General features: G+C 39.5%; 1 protein-coding gene across 1 annotated transcript in view; it reads right to left on the bottom strand.

The window, feature by feature from the left end:
- Positions 1-25308, bottom strand: part of WWC3 (WWC family member 3) — a 60196-nt gene that overhangs the window by 10164 nt on the left and 24724 nt on the right. The window contains exons 4-17 of the mRNA XM_083734204.1: positions 24888-24964; positions 22438-22517; positions 21945-22074; positions 19779-19928; positions 19255-19278; positions 17362-17432; positions 14575-14817; positions 14054-14143; positions 12304-12878; positions 5615-5735; positions 4228-4302; positions 3144-3230; positions 1662-1854; positions 53-220 (exon numbers count right to left, since the gene is read on the bottom strand). Of these exons, the coding sequence (XP_083590330.1) occupies positions 53-220; positions 1662-1854; positions 3144-3230; positions 4228-4302; positions 5615-5735; positions 12304-12878; positions 14054-14143; positions 14575-14817; positions 17362-17432; positions 19255-19278; positions 19779-19928; positions 21945-22074; positions 22438-22517; positions 24888-24964 (2084 nt within the window). The remainder of the gene's footprint in view (positions 1-52; positions 221-1661; positions 1855-3143; positions 3231-4227; positions 4303-5614; positions 5736-12303; positions 12879-14053; positions 14144-14574; positions 14818-17361; positions 17433-19254; positions 19279-19778; positions 19929-21944; positions 22075-22437; positions 22518-24887; positions 24965-25308) is intronic.

Genomic DNA, 25308 nt, shown 5'->3' with positions numbered 1-25308 from the left:
CAAGGAAACATACAAGAGAAACATGTTCAGAAAAGCTCGGATACAGCCATACCATTTTCATTGTAGCTTTGTTTTCGAAAATCTGAGAAGCACTTTCTTCACATTTTGGTCTGTCTTTTGTCTGCTCACAGTCTGAACCAGTGAATATCTGGATGGGGTACCAGTGAAGTTGCATCTCATTGGAGCTCTCATAGTCAGCTAGACTGATCTGAGCAATGCCCTGGGAAGACATTGAAGCAAAATGAGTCAATACTCATACTACTAGAGTAAACATTTGCTGTCTACAAGGCTACTTCTTATTATAATACAAAACACTGAAGAAGCAGCTGGGGACATTTAGTTGGGCATTCTGCAAAGATGCCTTTTTTAAAATTTTATTTGCATACACAGCCTGGATAACTCAGTTGTTTACAGTAATAACGCCAAGGTTGCATGTTTGATCTCTGTATGGGATAGCTTCATATTCCTGTACTGCAGGGGGTTGGACTAGATCAGGCATGGCCAAACTTGGCCCTCCAACTGTTTTGGGACTACAATTCCCATCATCCCTGCCCACTGGTCCTGCTAGCTAGGGATGATGGGAATTGTGGTCCCAAAACAGCTGGAGGGCCGAGTTTGGCCATGCCTGGACAAGATGATCCTCAGGGTCCCTTCCAACTCTACAACTCTATGAATCTATGTCCCTTTGCATACAATATACTCTGATATGTTCTAAGAGAGAACAGGAATGTCCTAAAATGAGGATACTGTGTTCATGACCTGTGAAAGGCTTTACATATTGAGAGAAGGTTTAAGTAAATATACTTGCTATTGTTTGGTAGACTGTCGCATGTGGGAGAAAAAAAAGGGGGGGTTAGTTTCACTAACATCTACTTCTAAGCTGAATGTTTCCTATCAGTAAACCAGCAGGGGGCTCTTTCTTAATGCAAAGTTTAGCAAAGACCAGTGAAGTATTGTAATATTTCAGGGAGGAACACCTTAAAAACCAGAAATGTGGCCACGCAATCCTGCAGCCACTAGCTCACTCCAGACTGGAAGCCAAACCACGGTTAAGGCAACTTAAATGTTGTTAGGCATGATGTTTGAACTGATAAATATTCATGTATGGGGGAAAAACATGAGCAATTTTGTATTTCCAACAACAGAGCTGCATCGGTTTAAGAAATAGTAATACAATGCCAAACTTTTATTAGCCAGTGGTATGACTATAAACCAGATTTTGTTTTAACAGGCTGAGTATTGTAAATGAACATCCATCATTGCCTAAACCAATGACATCAACAAATCTATCATCCACAAAAAGGGAATTATCTTGATGATTAGATTAAATCTGAGACACCTTTGAACACAGGAATATGAGAAAACTGAAACCACTTTTTTCATTTACAATAGTTCGGTTTCCATGTAAAGCTAAGCCAAACTATGGCTTAGAATGAACAATTAAGTGTTCTGGTGCACATTTAGAAAATGGTGTCCAGTTCATTTCTCCCTCAGTCCTACTGCTGTGAGAATAAACCACAAGCCCGGGTGAAGTTTACAGCAGCACACTTGCTCATTCAACGAAGTCATAGTTTGTTAGGCTTAGTGTTATGCGGGAACCAGACCAACGTAAAGGCACACGTAACACGTGGGTTTTTTTACCCAAAAAAGGCACACCTTACCAACAATTCTTCTTGCTGGTGATGGCCAACAGAACAGATATAAAGCTGTAGTGATTTCAGCTTCAAAATATTTGAATGTACAGGAATCTGGAAGACTTCATTCAACACTAAGGGAGTTTGGAATTCCAAAGCTCTGGAGCAGTAAGTGGTTGATGTGCCCGACTCAAGAGATGGTAAGTATATCCTCACATGTCTGAGAAAATGCAAAATAAAAATAAAAGTCATAGCAGGTAAACAGAAGCAGTAAGATATCATTTTAACTTGCTAAATAAACATCATTTTCATTTTTGCATCCCTGATCACTATACTATTAGTAGGTTAACTTACAACAGACTGAAAAACTCTGTAAACCTGTGCATGTGTTATAGCAAGTGTCTCAAATTTGTCAAATATCTACATGTGAATACTAAAATGAATTTTATGAAGGTTCAAAAGCATAGACTTCTTAAGCATTCACAAGGGAATGCTGGTGAATAATCTATAGATATACATCAGCGTTTCCCAGTTTCCCTGCGTTATCTGGGACTGTCATTGCTTATCAAATATCCTTAACACTGCAAGGCCTGCACCAGTGAGTGTGCCCTCAGCATGGTGCCACAAATGGGCAACTGCACCATCCTGGCACAATCTCCTCCCTGTGGCTGATGCAGCTGCCCCCACATCAGATTCCCAGTACAATGTGACTACTTGCGGCCACCGTCAGTCACTAACCTTTTACCCAGCAGCAGCATTTATTATGAAATCCCAGCTGGTTCTTGTCTCTGTTCTGCAGTGGATGGGTGCCATTTTAGATTCACCAAGGTGAAACGCTGGCATCCCCTAACAGATGCCTGGCCATGCCAATCCCTGATTCCGCCCCCTCTACTGATTCATTGTGACATAAACATAAACTTTTGTTATCTGATTAATAATATCAGCATGTTTTACTTTTTGAGTCTGTATATTTTACTGCTTTGCAGTGTTTCTTATTTCTTTCTTTTTAAAAATCATGTTGTGAGAGCTGCTTTGGCTGCTCCATAATGGGACAAAATGGTAGTTTATAAATGTCTTTAATTAAAAATAAATACCGTATTTTTTGCTCTCTAAGACTCACTTTTTCCCTCCTAAAAAGTAAGGGGAAATGTGTGTGCATCTTATGGAGCGAATGCAGGCTGCGCAGCTATCACAGAAGCCAGAACAGCAAGAGGGATTGCTGCTTTCACTGCGCAGTGATCCCTCTTGCTGTTCTGGCTTCTAAGATTCAGAATATTTTTTTTTCTTGTTTTCCTCCTCCAAAAACTAGGTGCGTCTTGTGGTCTGGTGCGTCTTATAGAGCAAAAAATACGGTATATTAACATTGTTTTTCATCAGTTTTCTGGAGTTTATCGTGAAGTAAATGGATCACATTCTATTCTAAACCCCAAGTAAGACAGATGCGTCATATTCTGACGCTTGAAGGAATGGAAAGCAAGAAATCAGGCCAATGTAGGTATTTCAACTTACATTTTACAGCCTTCTTTCACAGCAAAGCCTGTGAAGTTCTTGAGCTGCAACACATGGACCAGGAGACACTCAGTCGCACTGTCATGCCTGAAAAAGAAGTTCTCAATTAATTGGTGACCCAATGTGTGGTCTATAGGATACAAAGACAAAACATGTAGAATCACACATGTAGCACAAATGACTATTTTTATCTGCCAGAAACCCTGGAAGCTTCTTCTTCTTTTAAATAAAATACAAAAATGACAATAAAAACATACTATATGACTGTATCATAGTGAATTACTGACAGAACCATACTTAGTAATAAAAACTAAGAAGGATGACAAAACACACAACATCCCATTATCAAATCCCAGAGCACATACAACAAAGACATGAAGAACAAGAAAATATTGTTCATATCTTACCATTAATAAAATTGCACATAGGTCTCTTGAAACTTGAAATTCCAGTATTTTATGAATAAAACCCACCTCTCAATAAACTTATTAGGTGCATGTCCTTATTGGATATCTTAAGGACTGCCTGATCCCTTATCTTGTGACCCAAATACTGAGATCTCAGGAGGCTCAGATACACAGCTTGGAACTGCTAGAAACTGTGGGCCCAAGCCTGTAGAACTCTTTCCCAAATGTGATTAGATTGGCACCACTCTAACTGAACTTCAGGCACATAATTAAGGCTTTCTTGTTCCAGCAGGTTTTTTGGTGGGGGGGAATTGTTTTGTTTTATTGTTTTCATTTTGTGCATAGTTTGTTTTATGTATACCGCTTAGAAATGCCGAAGGCCTTCCTTTTCAACATCGCAATGTAGCGGTGTTTAGCTAGTGATACATCGCAATGTTGAAAAGCTGGTATCTCCCAACCCTAGTAGAGAAGAACTGGAATGCCACACCTTACCAAACATGATCTGGTAATTTTCTCCTCACTTTTGGAGTATTCTCTCTTTGAAATGATGATCTGCTGCAGCTTAGCTGTGCTCCAAAAGTTCAAAATTATTTAACCATTAAGGACGCTGCACACCTGGCATACACTTGTGTTTTAACAGTGAATATTGACCACAGAAAAGAAAAGAAAAAACTTACAGAAATCCAACTTGCATTTTGGGCTCTTCATTGCTGACAGCATCACTGTAAAGTGATTCTTCAATATCCTCATTCCTATGTGATAAGAGAAAAAGCAGTTTAAAAACTAGCAGTAGAGCTGCATTTTAATTACCACGAATGACCTGAGCTATTCTGTATGAACAATGCACACTTTACCTACTGCTTATTAAACTTCTTTATTTAGATTATGAACTTCCATCAAAAGTAAGATTTAGCATTATCTAACTCTATGAGAACCACTGGATGTTAACAAGAGATGGCTACAAGCATACATCTTGTGTTATATTGCCAAAAAGGAATGAATTAAATATTTACTTCCTATTATCACATGTTGCTATTCACCTTAAAAAATAATGAACTATAATTTTATTCTCAGACATGCAAACCTGGACAGTTTTTTAACCATCACCAAATTTCTAGCTGCCTGAGATATTTTGAGCCCTTCAGAAAAGGGGTTTTAGTTGAATGGTATAGCCCGTGTTTTACATGCAGGGTGTACCAGGTTCAATTCTCGGCAATTCCAAGTAGGGCTGGGAAAGGCCTCCAAGTAAACACAGTCACTCCCTACTCATGAGTAACACGTGAAATAGTCAAAACAGATAAGGGCACCAACATTACCAGTATCATAGACAGATACTACAACTAACAGAGAGACCTCTGTTTTAAAAGGGTGATTCAAAAACAGGTGGGTGTTTAAAACCTGCAGCAAAGAGGCCTTGCACACCTCTGAAGGAGGGTGTTCTGACCTCTGGGAGCCACCACTGAAAAGGCCCTGCTACACATGCCTGACAAATGAACTGCCTTCACAGGCAGGCATACAAGGCATGAATCCATGCCCAAGCAAGTTCATATTAGCGCAGGTGGTCCTTCAAATAATTGTTTAGTGCTTTAAAGGCTAAAACTGGCACTTTGAATTGGACCCTGAAACACAACATGAACCAGTGGAACTAGTGAAGAATGGTGCGATATGATGTGATTGTCTTATCCTCCTTCCCATGGAGCAACCTAGCAGAAGCGTTGTGTATATCATCCATGTTATTCAAATTAAAAGCATTTATTTGATTTATTCCCCTCACCCCTTCCTTCCCAAAGGAGCCCAATCCCAAACATATCTTAACTAGCTTGGGGGGGGGGGGAGTTTGCAAGACCCTAAACTGTTATTAAGCAAGGAAAGAAAGAGCACAATAGTCATCAAGCAGCCAGAGAACCAGGTAAAAAAATCTACCTAACTAAAATGTTTTAAAGAATTAGCCATTAGTCAGTAGTGTATATATAAATAAGACTTTTTACCAAGTGTTTTTTGTTGCTTTTTAAGGGAAGGATGTTAAGCACAGTTCCAATTTACAACACATTTATACAACCTGACCTTTTGCTTAAAGCTTCAAACACGCCACTGTCACTAGCCAGTGAATAATTGGACAGACATGCTGAGACTCGCCTGGCTCTCCTCTCGGACCTTCTAGCACTATCTTCACGTAGGGTCACAGCTACAACATGGGAAAACAGCAAAGACAAGGATCATTTATACATCATCATCATCATTATGATTATTTTGAAAAAGCAAAACTCAAACCATACAAATGTTTTATATATCACTAAGGCACCGTGGTTTATTCAAGTTTTAAGAAAGTGCCCTTAAGAAACAGAAGGCACTTCTTGGCCTGAACTAACACAAGTTAACACTGAAGTCTCATTCATTTTAGCTGATCGTTAAATACATTCTCATTTATGTCTAGATTGTGTCACTTGCTTCTTTTGTGACGAGGCAAAGACAATACTGTTCATGCAGTTTATTGAAAAAATGAGCAGACAGTTAAGAGGCAATGTTGCGAAAACCAGAAAAATATGTTCCATTTTTCACTGGTGTAATTCACTGATATTTACTGTGGCCTTCAAGCCATACCATGACTATGCATGTGCTATAGATCAACTTGCTTCAAACAAAATTAAAGCAATCTAATATTACATGTCTTTGTGTTATCAAGCTAATCATAAATTAAACAGGTATTCAGATACTTGCATAGTGCAGGGTTTATTTTGAAGGTTCTGTGAATATAAATCATACCGTAATTGCTACATACGTTCATGCTTACTAATGGAACCTATAAACCATGGATTAGATCCAGATTCAGTAAATTGCATTTAGTTCCTACTGAAATAAGAGAGATTTAAGTCGTGACTAATTTATCCCATTGGTTTTCATGAAAGCTAAGTGCAAGTAACTTAAGGTAGGAATCGACCTAGTATATACTTTCAAGTCCAAAATAGACTTTTAAAAATAAATAAAGGGGCAACAGGACTGGAGCAAAAGCAAACAAATACAAGTTACACTTCATTTTTACTTGGAACTCAACATATATGAACAGCAGTACCATAACAGCTTTGCAGACATAAAGGACTATCAGCAATTATACGTACACAACAGGCAGGATACATGAGGAGTTGATTTTTCAAATGAAAACTACAAAAATGTTCACTTGAGACAGGATACATACAAATAGAGACAGTTGATTTTTCTCAAAAGTCAGAAAAGTAGGAAAGCAGCTCAAAAGGCTGACATTTGTTTTATGCGGTTGTTTAGTACACTTATGTCACGCCTTCCTTCAACTGTGACCCTCAAGGTAGATCTGTAGGGTTGCCAGGTGGTCACCATTTTTGGGATTGACAAAACCTGCTTAGTTTCAGCAAGGTAGTTGCAACATTTGCCCTCAAGACCATGCCCTCAGCAAAAAGTAGAAGCTCCAGTACCATTCTTGAATTTTATATACATGCAAAGGTGTTCTAAATAGTACCTTGAGATGTATATAACTGACTACACGTAGCTTGACTTGTATCTGTGCTGGCAACTATATTAACATATTCATGTAAGATACACATGAGATTTAGACATCAGAGTCCTAGGCGAGATTACTAGTTTATGGGCTGTAAATAACCTACCACTAAGCAACTAGTTTATGAGGCTAGTTGGTATACATCAGCTAAGTGTGGCAAGAGAATATACTATGCATTTGATGCATGTATTTACTCAATTGTGTGCAGCACAAGTATGTGCAATCTTAGTGGACCAAGGGAAACCTGCTCTGCAATATTCCATTTAAAATAGTTGCAAGGAGTAAAATGCAGCACCCAAGGAATCAAGGGGGAAGTATCAACAAATCAAAACAATAAATGCCCTTTGCTGCATCTTTTATTATTTTCCCAGTAAGTGTTATCTCTATGTCCCACCACATGATCCTAGTAGACTAACAAGCCCTAGTAATTTCTCTCATGCTTGTAATACTTTTCAATTAATCTACACTATTCAGGTTAGCAGCATTTTTGAACCTGGAAACACAGTTCCCCTTTTGATCAGTTTCCTGGTGAACTGCCTTGACAATGGATAACATTATGTTGCATGGACTCACTCCAACCCACCAAAGGAAAGAACAAGTGTGATTTTTCCAATCTTTGCAAAGTTCAAAGGAGCCGAGGAGAGCTTCACTACCTGAATTTATCTTTCCTATATGGTAATAAAGTTCTGCAAATTTATATAATTTTTACAAAATTGTAATGAACAAAGAAGAAGTGCCACAAAAAGCTGGCAGACTAAAAGACTCTTTCACTGACTACTGTACCTTGGAGATCACCAAATAGAAAAAAATAAAAAGATATACTGTGCTATATAACAGTAAAAAAATAATAAAGAATCAAGATGCAATATGAAAACGTTTCAAACATGTTATAAATGTTTCAGTTGAAGTTATTTTGCTTGATGCTTTCAAATGAATTAACAAGACAATGCCACTAAAATTAAAGTAGGTTGCACCTATCAGCATGCCTTTTACAAAGTATTAGCAGAAACACAACTTGACCAAAAAAGAAGGACACAAGATTTCAAATATCATGCAGCAGGCAGACAAAACCTCTGAAATTTAGCATATTATAAAAAGGTAAAGGTAAAGTCTGACAGTTAAGTCCAGTCACAGACAACTCTGGGGTTGTGGCGTTCATCTCGCTTTACTGGCCGAGGGAGCCAATGTTTGTCCACAGACAGTTTTTCCGGGTCATGTGGCCAGTATGACTAAGCCGCTTCTGGCGAACCAGAGCAGCACACAGAAACACCATTTACCTTCCCGCCAGAGTGATACCTATTTATCTACTTGCCCTTTGACCTGCTTTCGAACTGCTAGGTGGACAGGAGCTGGGACCGAGCAACGGGAGCTCACCGCGTCACGGGAATTCAAACTGCCAACCTTCTGATCGGCAAGCCCTAGAGGCTCAGTGGTTTAGATCACAGCACCACCCGCGTCCCTTAGCATATTATAGTATATAGTAACTATAGTATTACTATACTATAAGTCGTTGTATAAAGATATACCCACAACCAGTTGTGACATGTCATATAGAGTAATTTGGTTTAATTATCATGAAGCCTGAGACATTAGTTAGTGGACAGAAAAACTACCATCAAGTTAAGTAATTTTAGTTACTAAAACTGTAGAAAGAGATTCACCAAGCAGTAAGAATGTGTGGTTACTTTAATAGCTTTTAAAGTATTGCTATTTTTGGGGTTTAAAATACTTTGATGGCAGTTTAAAAAAAAAATCCTTCCAAAAATAAGGAAATAGTAAATCCTCACCCACAATTTACCAGGCATGTAGAAGACAGCAATTTGAGCTGCAAACACAGAACATTATTACAGTAGTCAATAGTGGCTATTAAATAGAAAATAATTCGGTTAATACTGCAGCAACATGAATGGGCTATAATGGTTACAGATATGATTTTTGGGGGATGAAATCAAGGAGCGCATATTCCACCCTCCCAACATGCACGCAATACAGAACAAAAACAAACAAACAAACAACACACAAACACACACACACACTGGGCTTTACAGGCAGGAAGAAAAAAAACCCACCACAAGAAGAAATTCTAAGTTCACTTACAGCAAATTTTTCTGTTGTGCCACGTGAGAAACAAAATACAAGAATAATTTAAGTAAATAGTGAAATCAGTTGGTCAAACCTGTAATTTTTGTTAAAAATGAACCATTATTTAAGAACAAACTGAAACTGTGATTCAAAAAAATAGCCGGCATTGGGGTGGGAAGTTTAAATTCAATAATGCTTTCCAAAGCTTGTTATTTGGATCTTAACAGTCCAGGGTAAAAACAATACCAAAACAAACAAACAAACAAGTCTATGGCTTGCCACCAAGCAAGAATGCTGCTCTGTTTCATGCTCTTTACCTTCTTCACCTTATCAAATGCAACCCTTTTGCACAGCAAGATGTCAATACTAGATGCTTTATGGGCTGCATAAATCTGTGCTGGAGTAAGATTCCTAACTTTGCTTGGCCTGCAGATAGTAAACTCCTGGTATAAACTAAACCTTACTTGGCTAGGCCACGTAGCAGCGATAAAAAAGTCCCTTTTGTTGCACTTCCTCTTCCTGACATTTCCATCCATTGTTGGCAAAAACCTTTGAATGGTAGTAAAAAATCCCAAATGAACTGAACAACACTTTACTAGTATAAAAAGAGGGGTCCTGGGAGCCCTTAATCTCAAACTGCACTAGGAAACATGCCAAGTTAAACAACTTGTTTGTAGAAATAATAAACGTGGATTAGGCAGCTATTAAATTGGATCACTACTGGCAGCATCATATAAAGGTAAAAAGGTAAAGGGGACCCCTGACCATTAGGTCCAGTCGTGACCGACTCATCTCACTTTATTGGCTGAGGGAGCCAGCGTACAGCTTTCGGGTCATGTGGCCAGCATGACTAAGCCACTTCTGACGAACCAGAACAGTGCACGGAAACACCGTTTTACCTTCCCACCGAAGTGGTACCTATTTATCTACTTGCACTTTGACGTGCTTTTGAACTGCTAGGTTGGCAGGAGCAGGGACCGAGCAACGGGAGCTCACCCCGTTGCAGGGATTCAAACCGCCAACCTTCTGATCAGCAAGTCCTAGGCTCTGTGGTTTAACCCACAGCACCACCCGCATCCCGGCAGCATCATATAGGTCTCTCTTTTTCAGGGGTGGGGGGAGCGCTACAGGAAGGCTGTGGCAAATAGAGAACCCTTTTTTTGTGGGCAAAGTTTGGGGGGTGGAGTTATTTCAGTAACTCCACTCTTACCTTTCCTAGACCAGCCCTAGGTGTGGACAAGTGCAGGCAGCACAGGAAATAGAAACCAAAGGGGAATACAGGATATGAGGGGCTTTTTTGGAAAATGGACATATATTGTCCAAGAGTAGCTTATTGCCAGATTAAGTGCAATACAAGCTAATTGGCTGCAGCAAATGCAAGTTTAAACATTTGGCCAAAACCTGATGAGGCTGGAGGAAGTCACCAGAAGCCTGACATTCTTTGAATGCATCTGTGTCAATAGAGAGACTAATTTGACTGGACAACCTTCAGAATGTACGTCACTATTTATGCTGAAGAATTGGTAGCCCTAGGATCATAGCTCTAGCAGAAAAGCTAAAGAATTGAGAACCGAGGGAAGCAAAATAGGAAGATACTTTATAGCTAAATGGAGCCACCTTATAACACTAGTGGCTTGACAAGATGGAATAGTCAATCCACCAAAAAACATTATGGAAGAATTCACTACCATAGTATATCTGGTTTTGAATTTCATGATTTATGGATGGAGACTGGTTCAGGAAAGAGGACTATATGTTGACTATATGCTCTGACCTGACTATATGCATGTTAGACATACACCAAGTTGTATTGTTAATCCTTAATTTGCCGTTTTCAATTGGAATGATACTATGTAGATGTGTATGTACGTTTATCGCAGAAAACTCAGTGAACAATGATAATTTGAAAGAGGTGAATCCAACGTATACAAAGTACTTAAGGTGGATGGGGGGGGAAAGGTAACTTTAAAAAACACTAAGATAAAATAGAACTAGAAAATAGGATTGGGTGTTTAAGTGGACCACAAAAGGATGAATCAGGATGATAGTTCACCAGCGTGTGTGAAATGTTTTTACTATGAGATGCATCAGCGCAGGTCATAGAAGAGGCAATAACCTGGATGTGTACAGAAGACTTGGAATCAAAGATGGCTATCACAAGAATGCAGACTTGGAACTGAGGAGTAATACCACATGTATTCCACATGTACTCATGTGGAAATATTAGGCTCTGCATTTATTACATACAATTTTATTCAGCTCTAGAAATAATGCAATATTGAAAAGAATATAGGGAAGACCTACAACAGACAAGACTTGAAGAGATTTTAGAAAGTATTCAGTTGAATGCACTTAAAAACTGTGCGTATTGAAATAACCTGGTAAGCAAAGTTTCCACTTGCAGAAAGGTTTCTAATTGAAGACTATTATTTAAAAAGTCCAACTTTTGTGCTAATACCAACATGCAAAGAAATACTGTGTGAGACTTGCATGTGTGATCCTGTACTCAACCCTGGTTTACCCCTTCAGTCAAACACACCTTTAATTTTATTTGGATTTGGGCTGCTATTCACTTTGTTGTGAAGAAGAAAGACCCTAATTACATGAAAAACACTTTGAAAAACCATTCTTTCAAGATCTGAAAGACAAGACATGACAGAAGTTTTTCAAGGATGACTTTGGTAGGTATTATGCACCATGGCCAGCCCACTTGTGGTCCTCTCTTCTAGCACATGAATCCGGAAGATTTAAAACTGTCAAATTCATAACAAGGCACCATGGAGTAAAAAAATTTGCTGCTTTGAAGACCAAGCAACAACAATTTGCCTTCCTCCAAACTTATTACTGTAATTCCATGTTAATTAACAAGTTTTATAGCAGGAACACTAACTGATCAGATTTCACTAATACTTTTTTCCATATTGATAGAGGAAAAACACAAATTAGTTATGACAAAATAAAGGGCAGTTTTGAGATTCCTGTATAAATAAATTCACAAACCACCTAGGCAACTTAATTAGTTTCATTAATTCCTGCCACTGCAGTTATTTGAACTTATGAAACTTACTTATGGCATAAGCATATCATGCATTTTAGGCTTTTGAGAATCAACAAAACAAAATGTTGAAAGCCAAAAACTTACCTCCAGAGGTTGGAACATTTGTCAGTTGCAGTCCTGCTTCTCGAAGTCCTTCACTGCCTGTAGAATGTTCAAGAGCCTTGGATGAAAGAGTTTCTTGTGCTTTGTCTTCACCCAAAATAGAGGCCTGAGCTCTGAGCATTTCTAAGGCACCTGTTCCCGTCATTTCCTCATATCCTTCTGACCGCTGGGCCAATGGAGAATCCCGAGAAGGAGGTAGGAAGGGGGTATCCAGGGGGGAACTTGGTGGCGATAGTGAGGACAGAGAAGACCGTGAGGACAGAGATGCTAAAGATAAAGGCGTGTCCAATGATCTCCTTTGCTTACTGCAGCTAGAATGTCCAATAGTTTCAATATACTGTACATCTTTACTGTGAGAATCAACAGGAAATGGGTCATATCGCATAAGCTGCCCATACTCTGCAGCACTGTCTGATTTCTCATATTGAGGAACACCATAGATGTCTGTGAAGCTGACAGAACTGAGAGAGCCCCTGCTGGACGCCAAAGATCCACGGCTGGATGCCAATGACCCCCGACTACTTCCAGATGATATTGTTAGAGTGCTGGCAGACAAGCTAGAAGACAAAAATGCATTTGTAAATGTCTGCACAAATGCTAAACACAATGGGTTGGTTCAGACAGCCCTTGGCACACAAGCTCCTTTGTTCCTGGCCTCCCACACCTCTCTTTCGTAGCAAGCCGTCCTTTGCCATTACATCTGCAATAGCAGCCTATGGTTTGTGTTTGAGCCCTCCCCCCCACCCCCATATACATTTTTCCTGCTTGAAATGCTAGTTGCATGGCAAGTGAAAACCAAGCGCCCCAATTTGAATAGAATGACAAAGTTCAGTAGTTCCAAGTTGAAAGAAGTAGAGCAGTGGCATAGCGTGGGTTGTCAGCACCCGGGGCAAGGCAAGTAATTTGCGCCCCCTAACCCGTGGATTTGCGCCCCCTAACCCTAACCCCCAGATGTTGCGCCTGGTGCGGCTGGCCCCACCTGCACCCCCACGCTACGCCACCGAAGTAGAGTGTCTTAGGGTAGGATTGAACATATTAGCCTGGAGTTTAGTTTTACATGCAAACTGAGTCAATGGAATCCGTATTGTTTTCTCAGCTTTATTTTCAACTGTATTCATTTCTTCACTTTCTGTTACTCTCAGATTGGTTTCCTAACAGGATCTCTGTTGTAAAAAGTCACCAGAACTTACCCAGTACTTCAAATATCTGTCATCAATTTCCCACAAGAAATTCAGTCTTTTTTAAGTTTCAAAGTCTGTAACTAAGTAAAGTCTGGTCCAAAATTGAATGCCTATATTTCTTAATAAATGCTTACAATAGCAAAAAATATTATTGCTTTTGATTTAATTAACTGACAGATGAGAAATATTAATCAGTTACATATAATTATCAGTCATCGTCGTCTTCTAATCAAATATACAGATAACCCTCAAGATTTAGGAAATTGGCCAACAGCCTACCAAGTTTGTATCATTACTATATCAATCTGTATTTTGAAACTTAAGAGTGCTTTCTGGATTTTTGGAGTTAAAAATAAAATAATATTCCTAATCTACTGAAATGGCCATGAAGCAATATGCTAGTAATATATAGCTAAAAGTAATGGTAACCTGTTCAGTCTCATTTAGAGTATGAGACTATGAGACTATATCTAGGTCAATTTTACTTTTTTGGAAAGCCAACTGTCATGATTTGCCATAAACACAAGAATCAATTTCTCTGAAGAACTAACCTCTTCAACTGCGAGCATAAATAGGATGTTAAACGAGTTGCTTCTTCCAACTGCATGAGCAGACAGTTCTTCTTTTCTTGTAACAGTATCCTATAATAGAATAAACTAGTATTCTTATTTTGCAATGACAGTAAAAAAAAACAAAAAACGTTCTATTTAGTGGCAGATAAAATATTAGCTTGACAGATAAAATACTAGCAAGCAAGCAAACAATAACTGCAACTGGTATTACACACATAGTATTTACCTCTATAGTTGAATTAAAGGTAAAGGGACCCCTGACCATTAGGTCCATAGCGCCACCCACATCCCTGCATAGTTGAATTAGACTGGTACTATGTCAGTTAGTTAAACCAGCTCTGGAGACTTAAGAAAATGTGGCATAGCAAATAAGAGCCAAGTAGGATTTGTTAAGAAGCACAAGCATCCACTATTTTAGTATAGCCTCCTAACTTCATTACTATCCCAATGTGTTTGTTATATACCCCATAGCATCTAACAAAATAATTAAATCCTTAAACCTTTCGGCTGCACCATGAGAAGAAGTGGCCCGAGCCTGCTGGATTTCATCCTCCAACCTCCTCTTTTCCTCCTCTAAACGATCCATGTCTTCCGGGGACCTCTGCTGCTGGCTTATGACCTGCAGTTCTTGTAGGAGAGCTTCTTTCTCTTTGATGAGCTGAAGATGGTCTCTGTCCGCTTCCACCATCCCTGGCCAAGACTCATGATCATGCAGAGCCAACTGTTGCTGGATACTGAAAACCCTTCATTACAAAGGACCACCAAGAAATTACTAACTTACAGAAGAAGAAAAAGCAAGGAAAATCTCTACAGTACAGTTATGAAAGTCCTTAAAATATACACCACACATGTATCATCTGCCTATCATAAGCTTCTGGAAAACCCAGGATAAGCTTGAAAAATTCTGTTCCATATACTTGTATGCATTAGGTGCTCCTGGTTAAAAAACACTCTCATAGCTTTACTACTGGAGGATCATCTATATCAATCCTTCCAAAGCAGCTTCAAAAGTATGCATTATTGCAAATTCCACTTCTTTCCAGAAGGCTCTTTGTCTTTTAATACCGTACGTGTTCATAAAAATATTCTTACTTTGGAATCTTCTGAAAAAATGTTATTATTTTGACAGAAAGAAATGTAAAATCAGGGGAAATGTTTGCATCTATCATCCACAAAAATATTTGTTATGCATCCCATGAAAAAGACTTGCGAACATGAATTTGTACTATCATGGTGCAGGAAAAAAAAGAGGAAAAACACTGATATTGAATTTCTATTATCCTGAGTGACATTTTCCATCAGGAAAGTTCTCTGAAGACTAACTACAATATTTTTCGCCCCATAGGATGCACCGGCCCATAGGACGCACCTAGTTTTTTTTTTGGGGGGGGGGAAATAAAGGGGGGGAATTATTTTTTTTTTCCCCAGGTGCAGAGCTGGGGCGGGGGAAGCCCGAGCTTCCCCCGACCCCAGCCCCCAGAACAGGCTGCTATCCCACGTAGAGCTAGAGTAGAGCTGCACGAAGCCCGAAGCTTGGGGCGTGCTGAGCTCAGCGCGCCCCAAGCTTCTGGGTGCCGGCAAGAGCTGCGTCTCCCACGGCTAGCGGATAGCTTCCTGAAGCCTGGAGAGCGAGAGGGGTCGGTGCGCACCAACCCCCCTCACTCTCCAGGCTTCAGCGAAAGCCTGCATTCGCCCCATAGGATGCACACACATTTCCCCTTCATTTTTGGAGGGGGAAAAGTGCGTCCTATAGAGCGAAAAATACAGTACATCCCAAAATGGAAAATGAAATGTAGCACAATTTTGAACTCAAAACAAAAAAAACAGTAAAATTTAGTTAAGACTACCACCTCAATTAAATACATCAGGACTTCATTCAAATTAATAATATTTGCTGTAATAAATAAATAAATGCATTTGTTTAGAACTGCTAAAATGACAATGGGACAGAACACCTAAGAAAACGCACACTGTCCAAACAGCTTACTATCTACTACAGGAAAAAAACTTTATCCTTGGTATACTGAATGATTAAGTCTATTATTTTAGATTCCTTGACATTGCTTACAGTAAAGGACAATGAATACTGCATGAATTCTTAGCACAGTCTCTAATGAAAAAGCACATACACACAAATTTCTATTTTGTGGAAGAATTTTCTCAACTCCAATGGTGACACATATACTTTGCTTTCTCATCACTTTGGATAAACAGGAGCCTGACAAAAGTATTTTTAATGTACTGCAACATGTTAATTTAGTAGCTTGTAGATTTAAACCAAACGCAGCACATTCCTACACCCACACTGTGTAGCTGCAATAGATGTTTCATTAGCAAAGTGAGGTTGAACACAGAAATATTTTGTGGAGACAAAAGCCGTACAGAAATGCCAGCAAGCTAAGGGGAAGGAATGCATGATAAATGAAGAATGTGACCACAGAGATAACTGGTAGAAGCAAATATGCTCTGAGTTCTTACCTAAACATGGTTTTAAATACAATTACTATATATTTGATACAAAAAGCTACAGGTTTTCTGAAAAGGAGAGATTTATGTACTAATTCCAATTATTATTTTATTGCATGCCTACAATAAATGATCTTGGGTCCAATTTTTAGAGGTGTTTCCCACTTTTACATGGAGTTTCCTGTGATCTCCTACCCAAGCAACTAACTGGCTCCACATCTATTTCAGCAACAGGTGATGTCAACACAATTCCTTTTGTCCTGTGTTAGTCTACTGTGTAAAATCATAAAAAGTGCAGTGCTTCTCTGATTTGCCAATCCTTGATGGGAAACACTAACTGCACATTTCATTAAATAACTATTCTTATACCTAGGCACAAAGTTTCAGACACAAACTTTTAGATGTGACTTACATCTATATTCAATGGGTGTGAAACTACTAGTGATAATATTCAAGCCCCATTTGACAACCTGCCCCACTCTAGATGCTCCCTCTTATCTAGCTGACATGATCAGACTTAGAGGTCAACTAAATGACCTGGCAACTATAAGTGGTGTTGGAAATCAGTCATGTTAAGTGACCTTTGAACTAAATGAGGTTTATAACGAGGTTTATAAGCTAACAAACATTGGTTAATGAGAAACCTTTAACCAAACTTAATAATTACAGGTGTGTGAATGTAACCCAGCAACTTAATATTAAGCCATGGTTTAATAAACCATAGCTTAGTTTCCTGTGAGAGCCAGACCACGGATTCATTTAAGAATTGAGCACCATCTGGTTAGCATTGGTGATCAACATTGCAAGTTATGAATACTTACTTCTTTCTGGCCTCTTCATATTGCCAGCTCAATTTTATTTTGTCAGCACGTCTTTTGTCATCAAATCCAAACTTTTGAAAAGCAAGAAAAATGACAAAATTAGCACTGCATTAGAAAATAGTAACACTGTGAGGAGAAATGTAACTTCAACATGAACACCTAACCAGGAGTGTTTACTGGGATAGGGCAGGGCAGGGGCAAAGTCAGGGCTGCACAGCAGCACCAATGGAACCAATTCAACACTCTTGCATGGCACCCAACCTTAACATTGTCACCCTGCACCGATAAGCAAAACAGCACTGACTGTACCAGCCACCTCTGTCCCAAATCTAGTCCAAAACTATTTTGAAGCTATTATCATTTTGTTCATGATACAGTATCTTGTATCCCAAGTATACATGGCTATAGTGATTTACTATATCTAATCTAGGACCCTGAATTCATGCTAAACTATGTTTAAAATACCATATAAACTTTTAGAAAAATACATAGTTTGCTACAGAATGACATTTTCTTTATAATATCGAAACTTACGAGTGCAAACCTATGCCAATGTACCGTATTTTTCGCCCTATAGGACGCACTTTTCCCCCTCCAAAAATGAAGGGAAATGTGTGTGCGTCCTATGGGACGAATACAGGCTTTCGCTGAAGACCGGAGAGCGAGAGGCGTCGGTGCGCACCGACCCCTCTCGCTCTCCAGGCTTCAGGAAGCTATCTGCAAGCCTCGCGCGCCCAGGGGAAGGTCCCGCCGGGCGCGCAAGGCTTGCGGGCAGCAGCCTGTAGCCTGAAGCACGGGGCGAGCTGCGGAGCTCGCCCCGTGCTTTAGGCAGATATCGGCAAGCCGCACGCGCCCTGCAGGAGGTCCCGCCAAGCGCGCAAGGCTTGCATGCAGCAGCCTGTTCTGGGAGCTGGGGTCGGGGGAAGCTCGGGCTTCCCCTGTGCCAGCCCCGCACCTGGGGGGGAAATAATTTTTTTTCTTTATTTCCCCCCCCCAAAAAAACCCCGACCTGTTGCGTCCTATGGGGCAGTGCGTCCTATGGGGCGAAAAATACGATACATTGGTTCTCAATACCTCATTCTCAGTAATTTCAAATATAGTGGTGCCTCGCAAGACGAAATTAATTTGTTCCACAAGTTTTTTCTTCTTGCGAGTTTTTCGTCTTGCAAAGCACGGTTTCCCATAGGAATGCATTGAAAATCAATCAATGCGTTCCTATGGAGACCGTCCGGGGACAGAGGGGAAGCGCCGCCCGGGGACAGAGGGGAAGCGCCGTTGCCTGCCCCGCAATCTCCGGGGACAGAGGGGAAGGCGTGCACGCCTTCCCCTCTGTCCCCGGACCTGTTTTAAAGCAAGGGAAGGGGCAGCGGGGAGAATCGCTTCTCCCCGTTGCCGCCCCTTGGTTCAAAAGGGGTCCAGGGACAGAGGGAAAGGCGCGTGCGCCTTCCCCTCTGTCCCCGGAGATTGCGGGGCTGGCAATGGGGAGAAGCGATCTTCTCCCCACCGCCCCTTGCTTCAAAAGAGGTTCGGGGACAGCGGGGAAGACGCGCTGCGCTTCCCCGCTATCCCCGGAGCTTGCGAGGCAAGCTTCGTTTTGCGAAGCAAGCCCATAGGGAAATGCGTCTTGCGAAGCGGCTAAGAAAACGAAAAACTCCTTCATCTAGCGAGTTTTTCGTCTTCCAAGGCGTTCGTCTTGCGGGGTACCACTGTAAATTAATGACTACACAGGCAACTGTTAGACTTCATATTTAACTTCTTTGTTTCAGGCTCTAGACCTTTCTCAAGTACAGATTGTTTCTGTGATTGATTCAAAATTCTATGAGCACAAAGGGAATGTAATTCTTACGTAATATGAGTGCTTCTTAAATGAAGCAATTCAGCCATTATACATACCATGCTGGAGATAGTTGCCCATTCCTGCAACAAAGAAAAAATGATAGACAGAAAATATACTTTGGAACAAACATAGAAAAATTGTAGAAATTACATATGCTTTGTAGAGTGAAAAAATGTGTGCAAGGTTTAAATAGCTAATGCAAATCTCAACCAGAAAAATAGATTCTAGTTTAATGCCTTAATGAAATGCAAAGTTAAGAGATTTCTTCAATTTAGTTGGATTTGATAAACAGTCTCACTAACCTATAAAGTGGAAATCAACAGTATAGTTTAGAACAGTCTACATTTATATTATATTATATTATATTATATTATATTATATTATATTATTAATTCAACTCCATTCTTTTGCTTCAATAAAAGGTAAAAAGCCCATAATGCAATTATATGCATTGTGTGTTTTGATTAAATCCTCTTTTGAACTGAATTGGGAAAATATATTTAAATGCTGTCACTATGCAGTACAACAAAAGTTACTGCTTTTTCATAGCAAACATATTTAAATAAAAATATTTGCATACCTCTCCGATGATATCAGTTTGAGAACAAGCATCAGAGTAGTGTTGAGGTAAACTGGAGTCACTAAGTGGGCTAGAATTATGATGAAGATCCTGCAGAGATTCTGTAATACAACAGCTATTCCTGAATCCATCTGTCAGCTTGGCCAGACTCTTAAAAAAAGAACATTAAGAAAAGCATATTATAAAAGAATCTATTTGTAGTTTAATCATCCTTTTTAAAACAAGTCACTAATAGCCCATGGATTTCTGTTACTAGTTTACGACAGCAAAGATCACCATATAGAATGGAATCAGGACTTGCATAGAAAGTTTTTTTAAAATGAGCTTATCTATACAAAAATATAAGTTTAACGTGATGCATATAGCAACAGGAAAACATTCTAAAATGCATGTAGTCTAGACAGACTTAAAAAATAGCTAGTATTAAGTAGTCCTCAAGACTGTGTACATGAGGAGCTTTAATTCTGTTGAGTAATATATAAGGGACAATTTTTTAATGCTGGAAATATCTATAAATATATGTGCTACTTTACATTAACTCAGATCTTAGCTTGAAGCAGCTGCCATCCAGGAGGGCAGATCAGAATGGCAGGCGGTAGCGTTCAACAGATACCTCAGCAGAACTGTTTGTTGGAAAAGCCAACATTTTCTTTCAGTATCTCCTAGGAAAAGCCTTTCAGCCTACCCCATATGGTCTGACAATTGGGAAGGTGTTTTCATATTGTAAGTTAAGTTTCATTTATAGTGGGGAGTTATCTGACTAAGTATTTCTCCCCTCCCATTATGTTCTGACACCTTGTCACGTCAAGCAAACAGAAGGGATTATTCATTAAACAATTCTGTCAGTTAACCCAAAGATGATTTCACTGGAAAACCAGTCTAAGCAGCTAGTGAAAGGCTCCCAACACAATATAAATCCAGCATTTAGCAAAGTATCACTTACAGTTCAGTTTAGCTACATCCATTTATTGCAACTTTATAGCTATTCTTTTTTTTTTTACTATAACAATATAATATTTACAAAATAAAATCTCACACACTAACAATTTGAGTATATAGAGGACTTCATTCCTGACAGGCCACAAAAACAAATTCTCAAGCAATTTGTATTCCTCTTTAAAGTTTCCTTATAAAAATGATATTTTTTCACATCAATAACATCATTTTAGTCACCATACCCTATTTAGGCCTGGCTAACTCTTCCTGTCCTTTTACCTATATATGGACCAACTGTCAACAAATTTTCCATCAGCTCAGTTTTCCAACACCTACACAAAAATGAGTCATGCTCATCTAATCCAAGACCATCAACTAAAAAGGGGATGATAAGGTGAGTATTTCCTTCTTCTGGAAATAACCCCATCCCTGGCCATTTAAATTGTCTCTGAAGGCAACCTTGAGTGTTTTAATGGAACATAGATACATAAATAAATTACTTCCCATTGTGTCAAGTGATACCAAGTGTGATTGTTGCAAAATATAGGGCTGAGAAAAGCCAAGGGTGCATTTTGGGATTCTACTAAAAGTCTGGGCACCTGAAAGCCTGTAGCCTTTCCTCCTGGATGTTTTTTGCTTCATTATAACTGGACCTTATCTGGCTGTGAGGAGCATGTGTGATCTCAACATTGGTTTGTTATCCCCCCCCCCCTCCAATTTAACTTCCATATACAGTGGTACCTCGGGTTACATACGCTTCAGGTTACAGACTCCGCTAACCCAGAAATAGTACCTCAGGATAAGAACTTTGCTTCAGGATGAGAACAGAAATCGTGCTCCGGCGGCGCGGCAGCAGCAGGAGGCCCCATTAGCTAAAGTGGTGCTTCAGGTTAAGAACGGTTTTAGGTTAAGAACGGACCTCCAGAACGAATTAAGTACTTAACCCGAGGTACCACTTTACAATACAAACACTGAAGAACAGGAGTCAGTTGAAGAGGAAACACTGATGTGATTAATCTTACATTACATTACAAGGAAATGGAACCAACTATGGACCTTTCATATTTCAAAGCATGGTAAATCCTTAAATGGTAAAAATGAGAAACACATTTCCACAAAATACGTTACTGACCAACTATGTATGCACGAAGTAGCGTTCTGACTTGGTATAAATTCCCAGTCTTGTATAAGACAACAAATGTCATTCATAAGTAACTGACAGCTTCTTACCTGCATCAAGTCTTGCCTCTCTCTCTCACCCAAACAAATAGCCTTCCTGATGCTTCGAAGCTCATTCATTATTGCTTGGGCTTCATCCAATTTGTAATTCATATGGGCATTTGACATCTTACGGTCAATCCTGTTATACAAACAAGTAGCAGGAAAGTTACCCATTTCTGGTAATATATAAACTGAAATCAATCTTGATGCTCAAGGCAGCGGGAGGGGGGACTGGCCTTCTAGATAATGGCCAGAGAACAGAGAGTACAAGTGTCAAGTAAAGGGAGGGTTCCTACAGGGAATGATTCAGGAGGAGGAGCTTCCCAAATTAAACACTGTGTGTTCAGTGTAACATTCCCACAGGAAATGTTAGAATTATTTGGAGAATTGTTGGTAAGCACAAACATCAACAAAGTGCTATTATGAACAACATTCATAACTGTACTATCTACACCAGCAAGAATTAGGGCAAAACACCTCATCCTGCTTCATTTGAACTCACTCTTGTAGTGTCTCTACGCCTCTCTCTTTGTACTGTAGTTCTTGCTTCATCTGCGTTAATTCCCGCTTCAACCTAGAAAGCTGGAGACCAAAAAAAAGTTAAGAGAATAGTATGCACTGGAAACATACTACTACTGCTGCAATTGTTCCCTTCATGTACTTTCTCCATTTTACCGGTTAAAGTGGGTTTCTAAATCCTAGTTTATTGGGATACCATTAATCAGAACTTCTGGTCCAGAAGCAATGGCTAATTGTAGTTATCTAGTTTCCTTCTTCACTTTCACAAAGGTAAGAGAAAAGCAAGTGAACACAGCTCATGCACATCCTAGCTTACCGCACAATCCTAACCAGGTCCACTCAACAGTAAGTCCTACTGAATACAATGGTGCTTATTCCTAGGGAAGTGGGGTTAGGATTGCCACCTTATTAATTGATTTTAAAAAGGCAGCCATATTGGGCTACAGACATACCAACCAAATATTCCAGGTTGTTCAAGGATAAAGAAAATTAACTGAGGACGAGAATTAGGCATGTTGTTTTATCTATGTCTCTGTGTCTTCAGTTCTTTGTTTTACTATATTCATAATCATGCTGTAAAAATGCTCCATGTACTTGACTCAATAGTTCCTTTAGCAGTTTATTTGTGGACAAAATCATTCACCAAATGCCACTGAAACAGTGCATCCAAGTTACGCAGGCAATATAATGGCTCCATGCTTTCTGTTCCTGTGGCTCCCAAGTCAAATTTAAACTTTATTTGTGACATTTGTACTAATGTTTAATTACGGTTTTCTAATCCCTAATTATAACATACATTCAGAAGGGGGGGGGAGAGAGAGTAGGAAATGCTGCATCTTCTCCGCACTCTCCTCGATCCCAGAGTAGGAAGATTCAATCCTGCAGGAAAGGCACTTGCAAAGGATTGCCTGCACCCAGGACAACTGAATGAGCTGAGTGAATGGAGAATTCAACCCTGCAGGGTGCTGCATTGCAAATGCATTCCTGATGGGGTCTGCAGCCTTCCCACCAGATGTCACAACCCCTCTAAGCAGCCCAACCCAGGGCTGTCTTGACCCAACTCAGGTCAAGCCTTGATCTGTCTGAATCAGACCAATGTGGTTTGGGGTTCAGGTTATGGCTAAATCCAGTGCACAGTCCTAGCTACTAAGCTGCAGTGAAACCATGTTTGGTCAAAGTAGGAAAGCAAATAACAATTAAACAACTTGTCAAGTATGGAGCAAATGGGGAGGGCCAGGGGAAGTCACTATTTTTTTGGTATAACTGATTTAACAGAATCGGCAAGATAATTGGAGAAGTTATGGTCTATTACACTGTGCTAAAGAAATTTCTACATCTATAACTATGTGTTTATTTTGCTATTAATTTTACCACTATAAATAGTAAAGAACTTAGGAAAACACCAACTGATCTCAGGAAGACTTCTTAAAAAGTTAAGTTTTTCTATGTATACTATGTATACACAGAGAATAAATATGCCTGATTAAGTTTTGTTTTTAGGACTGGTCACATAAAAAATAGCTAACTCAAATGCATCCACCCTTTAAAAATATATGTTTCATTATCTAGAGTGTTTGGAAAGTTGATAACCATTCTCTCAATATAGGTGAATGAAAAGAACTTGCAATTTAGGAACATGTTTGTAGTGCTTAACATTGCTTTGGAATACCTATGATATATCATGTCAGTTTCAATCTATATTTTATTGCTTACTGTAAAGAGTTACATGCATCCTAAAGTATAAGCTCAGATACAATATACTACCTCCATTACTCAACTCAACTCAGCCCAATATGGGAGCATATCATACTGTTAATGGCAGCCAGAACATCTTCCATGTTGCTCCATCCCAATGCCCCTAGGGCAGTGATGGCCAAACGTGGCCCTCCAGCTGTTTTGGGACTACAACTCCCATCATCCCTAGCTAACAGGGCAGTGGTCAGGGATGATGGGAACTGTAGTCCCAAAGCAGCTGGAGGGCCAAGTTTGGCCATCACTGCCCTAGGGTATTACAACTCAATAAGGAGCATGCAAAGCTGCCTCATACCAAATAAGACCATCGCTCAATTCAGCAATTCTACTGCTGACCGGTAACAGCTCTCCAGTGTTTCACTAGGGATATATGTGTGCTGCAATTGAGTAACTCACAGTGGCAGCTAACAAACATTATCTCTCAATTAACATGATCTTCAAAATTTAGATAGAATGTGTGGTGCAATGATTCTGATTATTATTATTTTTTAAGAGAGCATACAACCCTTAAAAACAATAAAGAGTTTGGGTAGTTGCAGGGAGCTGGAGTCAAGTTTTCCACTAGAATTACTTCACTAAGGCAAAGCTGAAATGCAAAAACACAAAGAAAGCTTATAGAGTGAAGAAGAAGAGGTGACACTGATTATTTTCAGCATGAAGTATTAGAAAAGGGTTACTCACTCTGTCACGCCTACTTGCTATTTCTGCTTTAATCTGACATGGGTCGTATTTGGTATTGGTTGAAAATCCAGAGAATGCTGAACAAACAGAAAACGTCTTAATTTTCAAAACACTAGAAGTAGTTCATTAAGTGCATTGTAAATGCTAGGCTAACTAAATGTTTAACAGCCAGATCTTATGCTTCACTTGTTCCACTTACTCCTCTGTAGCTAAAGTGGAAACAAGTTGTCTACCTGAAGACATCAATCAGTTCAACTAATACCAATGCATACCATAAATCAGGACAAGCAGTCTTATAGTCTATCCTACAAAGAAGTGGAGAGTTTAAAACACATAATTTTGTAACTTATATGTGGGACACACACACACACCTGTATTTATTTTGAGTTATGCAAAAAACAGTTTAGAGGCAACAGATTTC

The sequence above is a fragment of the Podarcis gaigeae genome (genome assembly GCF_964106915.1).
Source record: "Podarcis gaigeae genome assembly, chromosome: 4".
NCBI lineage: Eukaryota > Metazoa > Chordata > Lepidosauria > Squamata > Lacertidae > Podarcis > Podarcis gaigeae.
Note: the sequence above shows the minus strand (reverse complement) of the source record. Positions and strands in the feature narration are given on the sequence as shown.